This window comes from Pectinophora gossypiella, chromosome 20, assembly GCF_024362695.1.
Source record: "Pectinophora gossypiella chromosome 20, ilPecGoss1.1, whole genome shotgun sequence".
Lineage (NCBI taxonomy): Eukaryota > Metazoa > Arthropoda > Insecta > Lepidoptera > Gelechiidae > Pectinophora > Pectinophora gossypiella.
Window position 1 is genome coordinate 4,771,224 of NC_065423.1, and position 20,863 is coordinate 4,792,086.

General features: G+C 36.2%; 2 protein-coding genes across 3 annotated transcripts in view; one reads left to right on the forward strand and one right to left on the reverse strand.

The window, feature by feature from the left end:
* The window catches only part of LOC126376112 (flotillin-2), a 313,335-nt gene that overhangs the window by 26,002 nt on the left and 266,470 nt on the right, over positions 1-20,863 (forward strand). The gene's annotated exons all lie outside the window — the stretch shown is intronic.
* Positions 378-17,670, reverse strand: LOC126376105 (glucose dehydrogenase [FAD, quinone]-like). Its single transcript, XM_050023268.1, has 2 exons — positions 17,443-17,670; positions 378-3,038 (listed from the first exon to the last, which is right to left on the reverse strand). Exon 2 carries the CDS (start codon positions 3,036-3,038, stop codon positions 1,167-1,169), a length of 1,872 nt encoding a protein of 623 aa, XP_049879225.1. The 5' UTR covers positions 17,443-17,670; the 3' UTR covers positions 378-1,166.

Genomic DNA, 20,863 nt, shown 5'->3' on the forward strand with positions numbered 1-20,863 from the left:
AAAACAGTTCTAAATTCAAATTCTGATACACGATAAATCTCATAATTCTTCTATCGTATGGGTTGTGAGGTTGGTACCTCATGAACCCTGGTATCAGGGTTGTTATTGACCCACCAAAGGCCCCTGACATGGCTCATGTAACGACTACTTACTTACATCAGTAGGTAAGTAGTAACCGGGACCAACGGCTTAACGTGCCTGCCGAAGCACGGATCATCTTACTTTTTGGACATAACTAGGGTTCATAATTGATGAACATAGAATTTAGCATTAGTTTGTATTCGGAAATACGATGATTAGGAGCACTGTACAATATTAAGAGTTCCAGTTGTATCATGATTCAGGATACCATGATCATGACATGATAATAAGCAACATTTATTCATTCATTGATTTTATTCCTTATTGTTATTTTATTATTTACATAAAACAGCTAATAACCAAGAGGATACATAAAATAAATTAATCGAATATGACACGTCAATTTAAGTAGGTAGGTGTACACATATTTAATAATTATTCTTAACGTAAGTAATTAACATACATTTTATATATTTCTATTAAAAATAATGACAAAGCATTGTTGGTAGAGTTCTTCTTTTTTTGGCTACTGATATTAAGTGATTTCAGCTAAAATACAAGTTGATGTATACAGTACATCAGAATGCAGCAAAATTACATCTCCAAAGTTCATATAACATAACATAAGGTCTGTGTCCAGCAGTGGTACGTAAGTAGTTACAAAGCAGATATACACATATATAACATAAACTCAATTGGGGTTCAAGAGCCCACTACTACCATTACTACTAAAATTAATTTATGTGTTCAATTTGTTTGCATTTATCATAAAGGATAATCATTCCAACGAATTTGCTTTCCAACGGCGTGTGGTAGTGGACTCTATTTTCCGCATTTCGACACATGGATGGCCCATTATGCGTGATCGGCAGGTAGATGATATTTTATCTACTTAATTGATAAGTATTTGCATTTTGTATTGAGACGTTTAAGTTTCAAGTTCCTGTTTGTCAAAATTTTCGATGATGTTTATTTTAGCTGATTTATTTATTTGTTGCCTTTAAAATTATTCTTCTTAAATTAACAAATGTCTTTACTATCATTTAAATCACAGATATGCTTATCAATTGGTTTATGGAGGATGATTATAACCTTCCCCAGTCTTGTTTGATCATGTCGGATCCTTTCTCAGCGATCATGTAGACTGGAGCGTTGGTGTGACTGGAGACAATTTCGGGCATGACACTCGCATCAATCACGCGTAGGTTCTGGATCCCGTGGACCTTCAGTCTCGGGTCAACAACAGCTGTTGGGTCGCCCTCAGGCCCCATCTTGCAAGTACCGCTCTGATGGTAAATGGTGAACGTGAACATCTGCGCCTGGCACGAGAAGTAAGCATCGCTCCCAAAAGGCCCATACTTCATACATTCCTCAATTGGCATGTCATACAACTTCGCTCCGATCTTTTTCATAGCCGGTTGTCTCGAAATTTGTATGGCTACTTTCATACCTTCAACTATTTTCTGTAAATCCTCCGGGTACTGGAAGTAGTTGGGAATTAGCGCCGGATGTGCCCGTGGGTTCCTGCTCTGCAGCATAACTCTTCCTTTAGATTTCGGACGCATCAACATAGGGAATACCATAAACACGTCCGATTTACCTAAGGGTCCATAAGTATTAGCGTAAATCTGTTGTTCAAAACCGAAATTCATAGGTAACGCTGGATCTGAATTTAATCCACCGCTAATGAATAGTAACTCCATATCTGGCCAACCAGTGCTGTTGAATTTATCTTTCAAATCCATAAATACAAGCGCTTCGCAGCCACCAGGCACTGATAATGGTCCTTTGTGATTTCTCATCCATTTAAAAACTAATTCTAAGTGATTCAATATATATTCAGTGCTTATTGAAAGGTTCTGTTGTCGCACTACAAATTGTAAGCCTCCAGCTGCTATGTGGTCCATTAAATTGTATCCAACTTTTAAGTCTTTGACTACTGGGATCTTCATGTCTTCTAAATGTTTCTTAGGTCCTATACCAGACAACATGAGTAACTGGGGCGAATTTATGGCACCAGCCGACACAATCACCTCTTTCTTTGCTAATATTTTATATTTTCTCTTCATCTTTTCTAACTCGACACCAATTACTTTGGTTTTTGTAGAGTCAAGTATAAGTTTCGTTACCATACTCCCTTTAGACAGATGTAGGTTGTTTCTCTTATTGATGGGATGCAAATAAGCTCTGCTAGAGCTGTGGCGAGTACCGTTCTTCATCGACAACTGTAAGAATGACACTCCCGATGGACTGGGACCGTTATGATCACCGTATTTGAAACCCAACTGTTGAGCTCCTTTGACCCACGCTTTACCCTTTGTAGTACGGAAAGGTGCGTATTCTATATTTACATGCCCACTATTCCCGTGGTACTTTGGATCGTCAAATTGAGGAATATTGTAGTTTTCAATCTTCTTAAAGTACGGCAACACTTCGTCCCATCCCCAGCCTTCATTGCCCATGTTCTTCCAGTTGTCGTAGTCGGGTTGGGTTCCTCTGGTGTAAATCATATAGTTCAGCACACTGGACCCACCTACGACTTTGCCTCTAGGCCAGTTGCACTGTTGGTTTTCAAAACCGGCACAGTACTGTTTCGAAGGTTTCGTCTTATATTTCCAGTTAGCGTCAGTAAATTGAAGATAGTTGGCGACTATGGGTATGTCCATGATGAAGTTTTCGTTGACACCGGCTTCTATTAGAAGGACTTTCCATTCTGAGATCTCGGTGAGTCTGTTGGCGAGGACGCAGCCGGCAGTGCCGGCGCCGACGACGATGAAGTCGTATTCTGAGAGCAAGTTGGTCTGGTCTGGAGGCTCGTTGTCCAGCTGGTCGGTGCCCTCGTGGAGGAAGTTCATGAAGGACGAGACGGGGTTGATGAACTGCAGGTCAGCGTGGGGTAAGAGGGTGGAGAGCACACATAGTGCCGCCGTCAAAGCCGGCGCGAGCTGACGCCTCATCTGGAATGATGGAAAAGAACCTTTAAAATGTCGTGCTTATGTATGACGTGGTGTAGTTATATGGTGTTATTTATAAGGTTTACTTCAACATTTTTGATAGGCAATTAATAAAGACGGGAAGCGGACTCCTTACAAGCGAGTCTATAAAGGTATGCTTACACGGCGCAAAATCGTAGTATATTCCTCGCATTCTGGTCACTACGAAAAGAGACAATTTCGCAATTGAGTCATCGATTATCCCTTTTTACGAAGAACCCATTACAAAATTTGAATGTAAAAAAAAAAGTTAATTTCTGACTGCTCCGAATGACAGACTGTCCATACATTCACTACTATACCTACATTGTTTCAAAGCGGGTTCTAGAAGGAAAACCTTAAACAAAAGGATATACATTCCAGCGGAATGGGTTCGCATGACACATGCTAATGAAAGCAGGCCTTGATACGCTGATTCAAGTCTTGACGCAGCGTACGCGCAGGTCGCGTCGCAGAGCGCAATCTTATATTATTATCATATTATGCAGAGTGCTAAGATCTCGATTTACATTGTATCCGCCACGATTCATGTGTGGTACGACCCGCACGATAAAGTATAGGTACCAGACAATGAACGATGTTGTATGGAATAACAATTCTGTCACACTTAGGGTGGATTTCTCCAGTCTATTCGTAGAATAGTGTTCCAAATTTAATATTTTTACATACGAAATTTTGCTATTCCGCTGATAAAGCATTGCTCTATTTGAAAAATCCGCCGTTAGACGAGTAAAATACCTGCACTAGAATGTATCAGAGGTATATCGCGTATACCAAAGGTATTCTAAGTAATTTAATTAAGTGTATTCACAAGTTCAACAAACGAATATCCTATTACTTACAATACGTAATCTAATAGATTCATCAAGATGATCCGTGCTTCGGAAGGCACGTTAAGCCGTTGGTCCCGGTTACTACTTACTGATGTAAGTATGTAGTCGTTACACGAGCCATGTCAGGCGTCTTTGGCGGCTCAATAGTAATCCTGACACCAGGGTCGATGAGGTTGGTATTGGTACTCCACCTCACAACCCACACGATAGAAGAAGATTAGATTCATCATGTAATTAGATATTAATCTAATCTATTTACTTAAATAAGTAAGTGGTCGTTACATGAGCCATGTCAGGAGCCTATGGCGACTAAATAGTAACTTTGAGACTAGGGTAGATGAGGTCGGTCATTGAACCCACGTGAAAGAAGAAAGTGAACCATAAATTGTGTTATGTTCGCAGTCTATTAGGAATATAGATATACCATAAAGTTGGGGAGAACTTTAAAATAATGATTTTAAGATTAAAATTCATAAAGTTAGCGTTTAGAATTTCATAAAAAAACGTATGACGCGTCAGCGATTATCTTCAGAAGTACTAATGTAAACGTTTGAGTTACATAACAGATGGTAATAATATCGAATTATTCATCAACCAACATGCAACGCAAGGAATGGTGAGGCCAAGGATGTAAACTACTATTAGATAATACTGTATAATCTTTGCTAGTACATAGTAGACTATATTGTATTATTGCTTTAATAAGCGTGAACGATTCCATCCAAGCCAACTTCCGGGGGTTAAAAAGACCACATTGAAGCAATTCATCTAAAAAGCAATATTGCTATTTGACATTGGTTGACATTGCGCACTTGCAAAGTCAAATTGCAATATTGATTTTTAGATGAATTGTTTAAATGTGGCCTTTTTAAACCTTCCCCCCAAGTGGTGGCTCTGCTTTTCGAGCCGGGTTTGTCGTCAAAGTTAACTAAGGGATGGCAGTCACACCAACAAAACGAACAACTAAATATGCGACGGCATGGTCTTTATATCATACATCACATATCCAACATAGGAATTCATATCAAAAGAAGCTGCAAGTTGTCTTCCGACACATAACAAAAAATGCGACGGAAAAATCCACTTGATATTAACTCAGAATCATGAGCGGAATCATCCCCCTCAGTATTCGTTACGGTGTCACTAATACCCTGTATATAATATTGTTGTTTGTATGTTCTGTTGTGGTGCAGTAAAGCATATTTGATTTGATAACATAATTGGTGTAGTCAGAAGTACAACCATTGCAAGGCGTCTGTATTTCCGAATGCATATAACCCGGGTGCTGTCAAGACCAGAGTGAACAGGCACCTTCTGGGCGAGCTCGATCTTAGGGCTCGTCAATGCCTTCGGGTAAGTCTGGGGCCAAGAGCGAACACATCAAAGGTAAAAAGAAAGGTGAACTAAGTACCCACGCTTTACCGAGCTTTCTTTTAGTCCAACGTGATAGGTGGTGAGCCGTATCGCAGTTTATAATGGTCGAGTCAGCTGTGTTAGCGAAAATTGCGCTTAAGATATGTTAACAATCTTCGGTGCATGTCCTTTACCGGGGATCGAACCGGCGGTGCTTTCCGTTTGAAAAGCAAGCCGATGACACACAGGACCACAGTGAGTCTTAAGTTGTCTTCCGATTTTTTTGTGTTTCTGGCTTTCTCATTATTACTAAGTTAATCACGTGCGGGTATAACGTACCTATAGTTTTAAAAAAATATGTTTTTTTTTTACCACACGTGAGGTTATTAAAATTAGGCACGTTAATACTGTATTTGTTCTTGGCCTTCGTTTTGTTGTGGAGTAGGTGGTCTTCATTTAAATATTTTTTTTATATATAATGAAGTATGAAATATTACATTTGCGAAATATTATCTTTTAGATAAACATGAAGTAAACAGACAGCGTAACTGAGTATATCATACAGTGTTAGTGACATCGTAATGAATACTGAGGGGGATGATTCAGTCCATGATTCTGAGTTGATATCAAGTAGAATTTCCTATCGGAAAATTCATGAAAATTTTAGTGTTTTTTTGAATTAATTTCAGTTTCATACTTTTGCAACAGTAAATTCTACTTGGTATCAACTCAGAATCATGGTCTGAATCATCGCTCAAAGTTTTCGTTACGATGTCACTGACACCCTGTATATATGCCTCCCAATATTTTAAAGATATTTTAGTCTAGATGTAGGTTTACAGAAGTTTATATACTTAACACCGAAATAAAAAATATCCGTGAATTATAATGTTACTTTAGTACTTTTCCTAGTATAAAAAAATCTTGCAATCCGCAACTACAGAATTATGTAATTAGCGGATGAGAAAAAATCAACGCAATTTTAGATGTTCATAACTTAAGATCCACAGAATATATTAAAGAGCAAATTATATCATTATTGTAACGCAAATAACGTAAGGTCGTGAGTAATATCCCAATTGGGGTAGTAGAGATCCATCAGGTAAGATGAACTAAATACCCACTCTTCACCGGAGCTGTTTGAGTGAAATATGCACTTAGATAGATTACTAGTTAAGCGTTAGACTCACGATCCGAAGGTCACGGGTTCGCATCCCGGTGGGGAAATATCACAAAAATTACTTTGTGATCCCGAGTTTGGTGAGGGCATTACAGGCTGATCACCTGATTGTCCGAAAGTAAGATGATTCGTGCTACGGAAGGCATGTTGGTCCCGGTTACTACTTACTGGTGTAAGTAAGTAGTCGACACGAGTCATGTCAGGAGCCTTTGGCGGCTCTAATAGTAACCCTGACACCAGGGTTGATGAGGTTGGTAATCCACCTCTCAAGCCACACGAGAGAAGAAGATGAATTAGTTCATCATCATTGGTGCAAGTGCACCGGGGATCGAACCGGCGATAATATAAAGGTATTTATAAATATGACGACTCATGGAATGGCATAATCGATCTGTGCCACTGGGAATGGTTATTAGCACGCGAACAACACCTAGTTATTATCGAAATACACTGAACAGCAATTTAATTCGACGACCCGCTAGCCCCCTACCTTAGCATTGTGCTTATTGCTTTACATAGATTTACTACTACCGTAGATTGAACATCAGCGCTCAAAAAGTGGGACGCAAAGTTACTGTTAACATAGCGACGTTGGCAGCACTTTACTTCACTGCGCGATTAGGCGCCGAACTGGCAACACGGGGAAGTGAAGTTTCGCAAGTTTTTACCACAACTTGCGAAATTGGAAGCTCAAAGCAAAAAATGGATGGAACATCATATTTCTAATAAGTAATCACATTGTGCATGTTATCATAGTATTAAACATTTTAATTTTCGATTATTATTTTAGTTTAAAATGCACTAAAAGAAGTACTCCCGGTCAATCAGAGTCGCAGTATAACCCTACCGCGTTACAAAGCACCACGCGTTAATATAGGTACGTAACAAGACGATGCGTACTTTCTGAATTTGACACGATATTATTGTATGTATATACCGCTGTGTATGAATGTATAGCTAAACAAGCGTCAAGTTTTCGCCGCATTTTTGTATTAAGCGCTGTATCTACGGTAGTGGTAAAACAATGTTGCTTGATTACAATGCTAGTTGACGTTAGGATAAATTACTGGGATTAATTAGGATAAAATACTTTAGAATAAATTTTTGTCATTTTGTTCGTGTTCGGTGGGGTACTTAATGAATGTAACTCGGACTACTCCAATTGGGATATGGTCGTGAGCTTATGTCAGTTATTACTTCAGCGGCGACGGTTGTGTGTCACCGCTATGTATAGATGTATGTATGTATGTATGCACGTCGGTTCCTACCTAACTTCTAAACCACCTGTCAGAATTTAATAAATGAGGTATCACTAAAAGCGTCTGGATTATCCGGTTGTTATCGGCTATGTGACGTCACGCTAAATTCAATATGGTGTCCTCTAGAGGACAACGTGAGAACGAAAATAATTTTTTTTTTCTTCAAATGGTAGTGTGTTGGGTATCAAATGAAAGGGCTTAATCTGCACATTTCAAATATGTACATATTACTAGCCTTTACTTGCGGTTTTCCTTGTATTTACTCGATATTTACGTTGAATTGATAACATGACTGCTCAAACATGTTCCGGATAGGTGTTGTCTCTAAATCTTGCATAAAACACGTATCGGAAGCATGTTATCTTAATAAATAAGATTCCAAATTTCATTTTAGAGTGTCATTTCACCGTAGTTGGGTGTTATTCTATTTTTTTTTATTTTTTTTTTGTTTTGGGCCCGATTATTTTACATAAGACATAAACTCACGCCCATATTTAGTCCACATTTGTAATTATAATAATATTAAATAATATATCAGAAGTAATTATCAATAATAAACTTAACTATTTTTACAATGGTTTTATACCTAATGATTTTATGTCATTTCAAAAACGTGACTGAAAAGTATTCATTAATTGGGGCCTTAGCCAAGTTGCAAACTAATTCTAAAATCGACAGTGACGATGAGAAAACGTAAGGAGTTGACATAAACTGACATATCAATCCTATGACCACCAGAAATGTAATGTACCCTTCTCAATGGCCTATAGATTATGATTATATAATTTTATCAATATCGTTGTTTCCTCAGGATAGTAAAATCATTTTTACTGTAGGACGCAGCTTTTATTAATGTGTCTTAGGCACGTAAATTGACAATTTGGTATTAAATATGAATCGAAAACAAATAAACGCAGACTTGTGGGTGGGGTGCGACCTTCAGAAAGTCGTTTTGGCTAGACATGACTTCCGACTGAAACAACGTCATAATAAACACGGAAAAATATGGATAACTTCGATTATATTTCGTCTTTGATTTTAGATACAGTCTTTTTCTAGTTGGTATATAATTAGGTAAATACCACATAACACCACGCCAGCTATATTTACCTTGGCTTATCTGGAAGTCTCTAAATAGACTTCGGACTCAGGTAGGCCGAAGTAAGGACAATTTGTTCAGGTGGGGTTTCTCGGATGGCTCGGACTTAAAGTGCAAGTGCGGCACTGTTCCCCAAACGATGGAACATCTTACATCCGAACACCTTGCACGCAGGAGGATCTGATGAGCGCTGCAGATAGTGCCATACTTGTTGCCAAGTTTTGGGCCAACACAATTTAGTTTGCCATCGACACGATAACAAGAAGCTATGTTTTAATCCCATGTAATGGGATGCTAGCCTATTAACCGGGCACAAATCCGGGAAACCGCGCTACGCTATTTATCAGCATAAATAATTTAGAAGATATGAATGCATGAGATTACCTAACTGTCTGAGAACTGATATTAGGCAGCTAAATTACTCAATTATATAACAATATTTTCGGTCCTGTGCCGAGGTTTTTCTTGCAGGTTTTTTTCCCCGGCTATACAGGTTGTGAGAAGCTGCAGTAGTTTTAGGCGGATGAGACGTTCGTTATGTAAAAATTGACGATTCAAAATGTAACTGATGTTACCTACTGAATAAAGATTATTTTGAATTTGAATTATCTATGAACAAAACATGAATTCAAGCTGGGATTCGAACTGGTGACGTTACGATGTAAGTTACGTATTCTCCGAACAGGGCTATCACGAATTTTCAGTACCTAATAAATAAAGGATCAATTCTAAAAAAAAAAAACAAAAAATATTTTAAAGCTGTATGTTGAGTAAGATTAGATGGTGGAAGACGGAAGTGTTATTGGTAGTATTAACAAAAAGACCTTAAGAGGAATTCGTAAGACGTAATAATTATTAGCAATAAATATCAATCATAAATTATAATATTTTCTGGTATGCAAATATTTAAGAAAAAAAAAACGGTTTGACAGGTACCTACACTGTTCCAAGTAGGTATTTTTAAGAATGAATGGACGTATGTAATAATAAGCAACGTACATTACATTGAAAAGTTTTGGCGCATTTTTGACACATGGCAGATGGTCGGTCAAAGTAATCCGGAAATCTTAGTCAATACGCCATTAGGTCTCAAACACAATATACGACCTAGAACTAGAACGTACTTAGAAATCACAGTAATTATCTCCTTTAGTAATGAACAGACTAAGTCACTTAATGATTCCACCTTGATCTTGATTACATGTTGATAATTGCGCAATCGAATTAATAGGTGGATCTGCAAGTTATTATCTACGCGAACATTGTCTACTTAAGACATAAATTTATACTGCACGGTGAAATATGATGACCACATATTACTAATAAAGAATATTATTATGTTAATAAAGAACTCGTTTTCCGCGGCAAAACCCATCTGTTACTGGTGTTAAAAAAGTTGAATATGAAACCGATCGAAGTTGTTGTCATGGTAAAAAACATGCATTTACTTGATTGAACTTTAGAAGGTTGAATTTCCTTTTACTTATTTTATATTATTTGTAACCAGAATACCTATTAAGAGAAGGCTTTAGTAAATGTCGTGTTTTTTTGCGTCGAAAAGAGGAAAGAGTGTCTTAAGATTGAAGTGAATACGGAGTATTTTTTCATATTGTCACACCATAGTCGTATTACCATAGTAAAACGATAGTGACTTGGGTACATTTGAATATTTAAACAATAAGTATTACGCAAATAATATACTATAACTCCTGTGACATGACAAATACTTGAACACAGGATTAAAATCTATGTCGAGGTCATTATCGGAGGTACGAGTATGCAAAGGTATGATTATTGAGAATATCGTGTTATCTGTAAAATAACCAGAAAAAAACTATATTATGTTTTCTCATGCGGTCACACTGTATTTAACCGTACAAGTTCAGACTTAAAAGGCTACTAGGCCAGAGCCGTTAAACCTTTTCCAAAAAAGCCGTACACGTCGACACATAGGACGACATACAGGTGGAAATCCCACAAGGAATCACATATTAAGTGAAATAAAATTCTACTTACATGAGCTGACTTGTGGATACATTATGATTACCGTCTATGTCAGCTAGTACGCCATTATATTACACGATTACATTGCGAAATTCCCCAAGAATCTACTTATCTACTTGATAATTATTTTATATCAAAAATACACGAAATATTATATGACGTAAATATGAAACTGTTTTGTAATTAAAGTATGTTGATTAACGATCGGTCATCATTTTCATCACTTATCTATAGAAAAAGAAACATTTACTTTTTGCAACGTTTGGACTTTTAGACTTTGCGTGACTAAAATATCTGCATGTTAAAAAATCTCATTACTCGTACAACTTACAAGGATATAACTTTTGGGTGTAGAGGATATAATTTCGAGAGCCTGTTCGATTCAAAGACTGATTCTTAATTTTTGTGATTGTCTTTGTTAATTTACTTGGACATAATAAAATTCTTCCAAGAGTAGGTCTTAAGTAATTAATTCTTGGTAGATAAATGTATAGTTCACATTTTTTAATGTGCTTTTAATATATTTTTGATAGGTAATTTTGATTATCATCTAGACTAATAGCTGACACGAGCCAGATTCATTAACCTGTAATAAATTACTCTATCACACCAGAGCAGAGCTACGTTTAAGCGCACGGTAGAGAGCAGAACAAGTTCTGCAAAACTGTTCACACGCATGCTGTGCGCGATACGCGAACGTTTAGATATATTAGCATAGAACTTTGCCCAGGTTTTGATTGGCAAAAATTACCGCTACAAGACTATAAGGTCCTCCGTCCTCGAATACAATTGACACGTACCTCCTCTAATAATTGGATCTAAACTCTACAAACATAGTGTTTTTATCACATTCCTCTCCTTAACAGTCTGATCTGTCACTGTAAGACTTGCCACTTCTTATGCTCTGATGCTTTCCAGGTTGATCGGTCTTATACATGTAGGTAAGTACTTAAAGATACAAGCGTCTCGGTCGTAAACATATACTGAGACACACGCGATCTGAATACAGAAGCGGTTAGGTAGGGGAAGGCCGGGCATAGTGGATACCTTAAGGTATTTAAGGTTATAGCAGAAAAGGTTTACAATACAAAAACAAAATAATTATCACAAATCAATCTTTATTTATTGCTCTTACAAATACGAACTTCAGTAACCAAGAATATTTAAACAATAATCAACTGCAGTTCAAATAAAAAAAAGTACGATTGTATTCGCTTTGCCCGGTACCCCGGGTAAAGCGGATACAGTACTTGGGCAAAGTGAATACCCCTAATCAGACTCTGAAAATATAGAAATAACTTTGATTAACTGAAACAAATAACTTTTATTGACCATAAAATTATAAAATTAAGATTGACAATTGTCACAGGTATACCCTTATGTGCCATCAAAAACAGAACAATTTTCGTGACACCATTGTTGACAAATGTCACATCGAATCCAATTTTCAATTAGTTTACCGTCTTCTTTTATATATATTTTCTTAATCTTCGGTGAAAACAGTTTTTTTATATTTATTCATCAACTGAAACTAGTAAAAGACCTTTTTACATAATAAGTCATCAGTGGATATGGTATCCACTTTGCCCTACTCACTTTGCCCCACTAGGTAAATTTTGAGGTTAACACATTTCATGCAAAAACGAATAATTCTGACTTTCTGTTAATTATACCATAAAAACCTACTTTGGTATGCTACTGAATTAAGACATTCCTAAGAATCAAGAACTAGTAATATAGGAGAATTAATCAATGTACTTACCGCGTAAAATCAATCTTTTATTTACGAAAACACAAATCTCCACTCCGCGGATGGGACATGACGCGGCCTCTCGCTTCTATGTTTGCCGCGTATTAATCCAAGATGGCCCGACGTAACAGTAGTGGTGTGTTGAATTAACATCTAATATTTTAGGAGTAGTGGAGAGTATTCGCTTTGCCCGGGGTATTCACTTTGCCCAGCCTTCCCCTATTATACTGCGTTTTTTTAGATTTAATTCGCGTATGGTCCTACCCTGCATATCTAAGAAGCAATTATGTATTTTATCAGATTTCTACTGCGGTATATTTTAAGAATAATATGTTACTTCGAACCGGTTATTGCCACGTCAACCGCAAAGGGATTTCCCTTTCCATTGACGTAAATATCTAAAGGGTATGAATGTATTAAGCTTAGCAAAAACTTTATTCTACTAATGCACGATTTACGAGGATCTAAATTAACCCTAGATGGTCGTTTGTGACGTCTTTCAACTTAGATTAAGTTTGGGTATTTCCTTATAACTTTTTTATTAACGAACGTATATTTTGGTAATTTGTCTCCTTGATAACTTGGCATAGGTAAATGTCTTGTTTTTATTTAAAAAGATTTGGTTTTATTCTTAAAGTCACATGGCAGTAGTTAAATGACTAAACAGTTCATGCCAAAATAAAAATGATTTCGAATTATTGTGTGGATGCGTACATATAAACAAAGAACAAAGTAAGAACAAAGATAACCTATGGTTTCTGTTTCTAGAAACCAGTCTAAAATAATCACAGGACAATCTCACTTTTATTCTTGAAACATCTACGATTTTAACCACTATTTGACAGCATTTATTGATGACGTCACAATTCTGTATTCCATACAACATTTTCGTATTGGTATTTCGTAAAAAGTATCCTTGGTTAGGCTAAGTTGGCTTGAACCGTCTCGATGCCAACTCTGTGGGGTTTATTTAATCCTTTACACAAAATATCTATTGTAAAAATCGGTTTAACGTCTTCTCTATATTAACATTTAACGGTGATTTAATGATATGTGTTTCCGGGCAAAGTCGAATAAACTTATTAAGGCCTTGAACTTATACATATTAGAGATGGGCAGATTTTTTGCTTGCCTATATTATATGTATATCAAATGAGTAATGCCACCTGCCTTATACGTGTTTACGGAATTTAAATACCTAAAAGATTATACCTATATGTTAATATCTACACTTTCATACTATTTCTTATTTAGGTATCTGTAAGTATGTAGGTATTCAGAGGCGGAGGACAGGAGTCCTAGTACGTCTTTGAAATGGACTACTCTGGGCGCCATCCCACTCGCATCAGTGCCTTATTTTTCCCTAAAAAGTAGCATGAAGAATGCTACACCGACAAGAGCGTGGCTCTTAAATTAGTGACGATGATGAAGGAGGTATAATAAGTTCTACAGAGGAGACGGCCGCGAGTCAGCTGAGAAAAATAATTCGTACAACTTTCGTGGAATTAGGTCTAGGTGCCTATCTATATTATTTCATTATTAAGTAATAAGTACAAACTTTATGCTAAGTCATCATCGGCATCATCATCATCATCAGCCGGAAATCGACTACTGCTGGACATAGTCCTCCCCTAAGGCTCACCACAGTGACCGATCCTTTGCCGCTCGCATCCAGCGTTTTCCCGCGAACTTCAAAAAAAAGCTATGCTAATTATTCGTACTTGTAATAATATAATAATACAATACAAAATTCTTTATTGAACGTAAAACAAACATTAAAATAATCTATTATAATCAGTAACTGTTTATGATTAGAATAATACTATATTTCGCAATTATATTAAAAGTTGTCGCAGGCTGTTTTAAATTTTGTACCGGGTTTAGCCCCAGCGCTTAGCCATTTGTCCGGCCATGTAGTTAATGTCATTTACGGCCAATCCACAATGTAAAAAAGAAGGTTGATTGAATGGATAAACCAAAATCTCAATGATCTGTCAAAAATTAGACCTACAACCGCGTATACCACATGCAGGGTGTTAGTGACATCGTAACGAATACCGAGGGGGATGCTTTAGACTTTAGACCATTCATATCAGCGTCGAGCTAGATTTACTTCATCCCCCCACTGGGTCTCACTTTAGTCTAAAAGACTGTAAACCGAAATGGAGGAAAGGAACACTCTGAGGTTGTCTGTCTAGCTCGCTCTTACGTGTTAGGCGGGACGGTGAGAAAGAGATGTTTGTATGGAGTCTCCGGAGTGTGCCTTAAGTAGGTCCGAAATCCATATTGGACTGGACAGACCCATCGCAAAACAACTTCCAGCCATTGTTGGTACTAATGGCCTATTGTCAACTTTAAAAGACCACCACACTACAGACTATTTTTCAGTGTAAATAAATATTATACATAGGATGTATTCAATATTACCAATTCCTGTAGACGCCATCTACTTTTATTTGAAGTTATACCTGTCATTTTCTTATCCGCCAAAAAGGAAAGGGACGGATGACTGATAGCTGTTAATTTTGAAATGAATGAATATTCCGGGCGAGTCAAATATCTATCTATTTTAGAAATAATTAATAAAATAAACAAGTAAAATTAGTAAATTGACGAGCGAAGGTTATGTCGCGAATTTATGTTCATGTATGTTCTATTATTTAAAGGATACTGAGTGTGTAAAGTCACAGTTTAACCGGTTTCAAAACATGCATCCCCTTAATTAAAAAAAAAAGATTAGGTAGTTAATCGGCATATTACTGTTGTTATACACATACCTATAACATAGGCTGGGCACTAAACAAAAGAATTTAAAAAAATATATATATATATAAATGGAACCCGTAGAGCTATGAAACTTGTAAAAAAATAAAGACATTCTTCTTCTTTGCGAGTCGATGGCGATCGATACAAAATTTTTGATGACTGATTTTTGCTGATTTTTAAAGAATTGGTCACGCTTACGGCATTATCATTGTCAGTGGCTTCTAAAGGTATAAAGACATTGAAGTTATGAGAATGCCAATTTTCTCAAAGTAGCGCTCCGATAAGTACTAGGTAAAACGTAATGTAGTCTCGGATATCCTTTACCTACCATTTACGTTTAAAGGACACACAGATTTAAAACAAGTATTTAAGGATCTTTGAAAGTATTGAAACGTTTAATAAAATGCATTTTAAATAACGACCAGTAAAACAACAGCCTTGGCGAATGTATTTAATTGCATAACACCAGATTTATATTTTGTTGTAATTTTTTTTTTAATGAATAGGGTGCCTAGCATCTTGCTTCATTTGGTGCACATTTTTTAACCTTATTTTTTTAAAGAAAAGTATACAATACAATACTACTATAATAAAATAGACTAGACTCCACTACTCTACGACACTAAACGCTACTTCACACTACACTAATCTACACTACGCTATTCGACACTATGTACCTATTCTTTACGTTTCACGCACGTTCGTCAGTGTGCTATACTGCATAATACGCAGATTAATTTTATCACCTTAAGGATGTTATAATATCTACTTAATAAGGGATCACAGTCTATCGCAGATGAAAAATGGTCGATGAACTTAGTATGCTGTCACTAGCCTATGTCATGTGACTTTTGGAACTCGGCTTTGTTGTATTTTGTCATATCTTAATCACAATCTGTCAATCAATACATAACATGAAAGTAAAACAGTTCGGTTCGGGCTAATCTAGCGAACCTTTAAATGGATTTGAATGCGGGGTTTACTGCTGTGATCTGCAACATCTGCATGTTGAATAAAGTTTATCTTCCACGCGCTTCCTCTAATTATCGGCAGAGTAGTTATATATTTCGAGCCGGCTATAATTTTAATAATCTATGCGCTTCAACTGAATTAGATTTATTGAACACTGGTTTTGAGGCAGCGAGGCGTATACCAGCAAGATTTTTTTTTATATACTTAGTAAGCTTGTGACCTCTGTATACTGTGGGTATGGCCCGAGTGTTTTGTATATTTATTGTAATGTATTGTATTGTATTATTGATACGAAAGGTTTAATACGATCTACTCTGAACCGGCGTGCGTGTATGAAGCGATTGAAGAATGTGGAGGAAGCAAGAGAAGTGTGTCAGGATCGAAGCAAATGGAATTCTATAGTCTCTGCTTACCCCGGTGGGAAATAGGCGTGAGTTTATCTATGTATGTATATACTGTTGATTTAATAATGTGTATTTAGTGTATAACCTTTTCGGTGTTATAATATTTTTAATAGCCAGGAGCTATAATAATTGGCTTTCTCTGTATATTTATTAAAGCCATTTTAAAAGCTGCCACAGAAACGCTGTTTGAATCATCTTATAAAGATGTAAAGGCCTGTGTGTGTGTGTGTGTGTGTGTATATTTATAACTACACCATCCGAACATTAAATACTACAGAGTGTAAAAATTGTACCCATGTGAAGAAAGGTTTTACAAATATAACAGTATTATATGTATCCGTTTTAAGGCAAGAAAGCTTGTGTCTGAGTACTTGCTAAGTTGTATGAATTGTAATGCATTCGTACAAGTTTTACTAATGTAAGCTTTTATGCTTCGCGTGTAAAATAAAGAAAATAATAATATAACTAACACAAACTATAAATATAAGTAAATGTTTTTATATTTGAATAGTGTTACGGTACAATTATTGTACATTATTCTCGTTATGTACGATTATAATTCAGAATTGGTTCAGAATATTACCAATTTTGAATTGGATACAGTATAAGTGCCCTTTTATTTACATAATTAATTGTAAAAGCTTTTCATATAATATTGTTACTTGAAGTTAATTTTATTAAAATAAGTTTCTAATATTCTTTTCAGACGTTTAAATTTTCCATACTCATGTCCATACAAAATACTTACGATTAATTTCAAAATCCCTCAAAGTCACTATTTAATTCTTCACGTCACTAAATTAAAAAGGATTTTTTTAAATATTCACTGGCCACTCAGTCTTCGTGTTCGATGAGAATAAATGTAATTTCGAATATCGAATTTTAATATTTTTTTAATTTTATTTTTGCAAAGTTGGAGTAGTAAGGCTCCATGCGCACTGTTGCCTCACAGGAGGGCGCATTGTGTTTTATTTACCGATGTAAATCGACGCGTGCGCGCCCAGCGGAGTGACCTTTGTGTGACGTAGTAAATCGGCCTACACCTAGTGAGAAATGTTAATGACCTATAGCATCTTTAGGCTAAACGCTTGATTACCAGGTTAGTCTGCCGACGACTCAGGTGTCACGTAGAGCGCTGAGGGCTCTCACCCGGTTAAGAACAATGGCAACAAGAGGATGCCCATTTAGACTAAGGATTATTTTTGGTGGGTGCGAACGATAAGCACTGAAAGAGTTTGCTGTTGCAAGTTGAGATAATTTTTGTCACAATATATTTTGTTTCTGCTAGGATTTTTGCGCTTAATTTGCGCGTAAGTTGAAATGTATGTAAAAGTACTACCATTATTACCAATAATATATTGGAAGGTATTATTATCGATTGCTAGATGCTTCACATCTGACTTAAAGATTGTTATATCGATCACAAGTACGGAAGTCTGACCGCGATCAATGATAATGATAAGTCAGTTCTCATTATTGTTCAGAGTAAGTATAATAATAGGAAAATCCTCGGAGAAGCAATAGGTAGTCTATGTCTAGGACAAGAAAGCATTTACTTGTAAGTAATTAAGGGTTTTCCTCCTTGTGGTTTTCATTTTCTAGATCAAAACCCAAATTAACTATTAAGATAATGGTGGAAATTATGTGTCATCTAAACTAAGACAGTCAATTAAGTATTTCGTTATTTGGTGTCAATTTTTCCCCTTTTCCCAATCGATATTCGAATATTGAATTATGCTCTAAATAGTCCAAGGATTAATTTATAATATTGTAATATATTGTATTGTAATACAATGTGCACATGATTCGCAATAAATCTTTATTTTATTAGATAATTAGGGAAACTTTTTAGTTTCTTGTCTTTATAGATAAAAGTAAGTAATAAATTATGATTTATTACCAATTAAAAAAATGTATTTTTTCATTTCATATTATTACAAATTCCTAAAGGTAAGATAAAATTGCATTACTGCCAGTAGGTACAAATTAGGAATAGGATACATAATACATCGGCAAATGTATCCTACCTTAGGCCGTATTTTGACTTACGTAAGTCTTCTTCTATCGTGTGGGTTGTGAGGTGGAGTACTTACTGCAATAATGATATTAATAATACAGTAGTATCAGGGACTTAGCGGCCTTAAAATGTATAAATCATTCCACCCTAAGTTGAAAAACAAAGCAACCTTCACTAGGTTTTTCATTAAGTTCATCTTTATATGTACACTAGAATCATTGTTTGAACATAAACATTTTCAGAGTTAGATAGATAGATAAAAACATTTATTTGGTTGTTACATTTGTTTGGTTTAGTTCAGAAAATGTCATCATCATCTCTCTAGCGTTATCCCGTTTTCACAGGATCCACCTTCCATCCACTTAACTAACCTAAAGATTTGACAAGTTCGGTGATTGAATTAAGTGTAATGTAAGTGAACGTAATATTCATGAGTCATCATGAGAAGTAGATAACTATGACAATTATTATTTATGATAATAAACGATTAATACAGCAATAAAAGTACTATTAAAAATCAATACACAATGACGCGATGATTTAGTCCATAACGGCTGTACTATAGGACTTACATTGCTGCCTAACCCACATAATGTGGAGTAGTATCGCAAAGTAGACAGGGACTTACATGACGCCTAACTCATCTATGTAGAGTAGTATCGCAAAGTAGACAGGGACTTACATGATGCCTAACCCATCTATGTAGAGTAGTATCGCAAAGTAGACAAGGGCTTACATGCTGCCTGTCCCACACATGTAGAGTAGTATCGCAAAGTAGACAGGGACTTACATGATGCCTAACCCATCTATGTAGAGTAGTATCGCAAAGTAGACAAGGGCTTACATGCTGCCTGACCCACACATGTAGAGTAGTATCGCAAAGTAGTGCAAATACATACTACAGCAAGTACTGTACCTATTAGGTATTAACGACTTCCAGCTTCGCTTATACCAAAAGGGGTTGAAAGCGTAGCATAACTTAGGTCTTTACCTGTATAATCTTTAAGCAGAAATTGTACCAATATCATAGGGCCACTGTGATACAGGGAATACCCTAGTACGGAATCCGCTATTAACTTTTTTTAATTTTACTTTCTTTTTTTTCTGCCAGGCTGTTGGGCACCTTGCCTCGATGTGACGCATTGGAGGAGGTGTTTTATTTAAATAAGTACAAACATAAGCTGGATTGAGGCCAATTACAAGCGTCCACGTAAAAAACAAAATCACAAAAGAGTTGTCAATTGTTAATGTCAAATTAGTTACTGTTGATTTTAGCTATAAGATGTTTTCATAGTATATAAACTAGAGTTAAATACATCAATGCAAACTGTCTTCGCTGCGGAGTCGATTGAATGTAGTAGTTGTTTTCAAAAGAAGGAGTTTTTCCTGTAGATAGTCCTAGCTCTAGGGATCCTGAAAATTGGACGTGGTTTAAGCAGTCTTAATATTTTACTTTAGATAAGCTTGAAAATGGTTGTATATTTTTTGTTTGAAAGCTATGAAACATAATTAACGAGGGACCTGTGTGTCGTAATGGCACGTGTATAGGCTGTTTTTATGATACTTCTTAGGTCAAAATGTTTTGCAAAAACCTGTTTTCAAATACAATTCGTGCAAAGGCGAAGATGACTTTGATTATTTTTGAAATCAATTAATTGCCTCATTTCTTATGCTCTTCGTGTAATAGCCTTGTACCATAAATTATACTTGTCTCTGTTTCATGAATATCGGGGATTGATAACGGATTTGTAAATCTGTCAATGTGCCTATGAAGCGGGTGGTGTTTGTGATATTTCCCCACTGAGATTTGAACTCAGGACCTCCGGACCAGAAGCCCAACGGTCCACCCCTGGACCACGGAGATTGTCCGACAGTGTGGTGTGTCGATAAGTGTCAATTAGAGGTTGTAGGATTGTATATTAACGACTTGCAGATTTTCCTAGCCAAATGGCTATTGAATGCTCATATAAATACTGTTATAAAAACTTTGGTGCAAACAACATAACCAACAAACAACAAAAAATTGACAAATAGTTATTAGATACAGTTAGTACATTACGCTCATGAGTCGGAATCATTTACCTTTTTTTGTAAATATAATTAAAAACGTAATTGAATCGAAAAACTAACAACTTTACAAAAACAGATCATG

Bases quoted from the DNA above. Each gene is read 5' to 3' on its own strand.
- LOC126376105 (XM_050023268.1), bottom strand. From the start codon at position 3,038: ATGAGGCGTCAGCTCGCGCCGGCTTTGACGGCGGCACTATGTGTGCTC.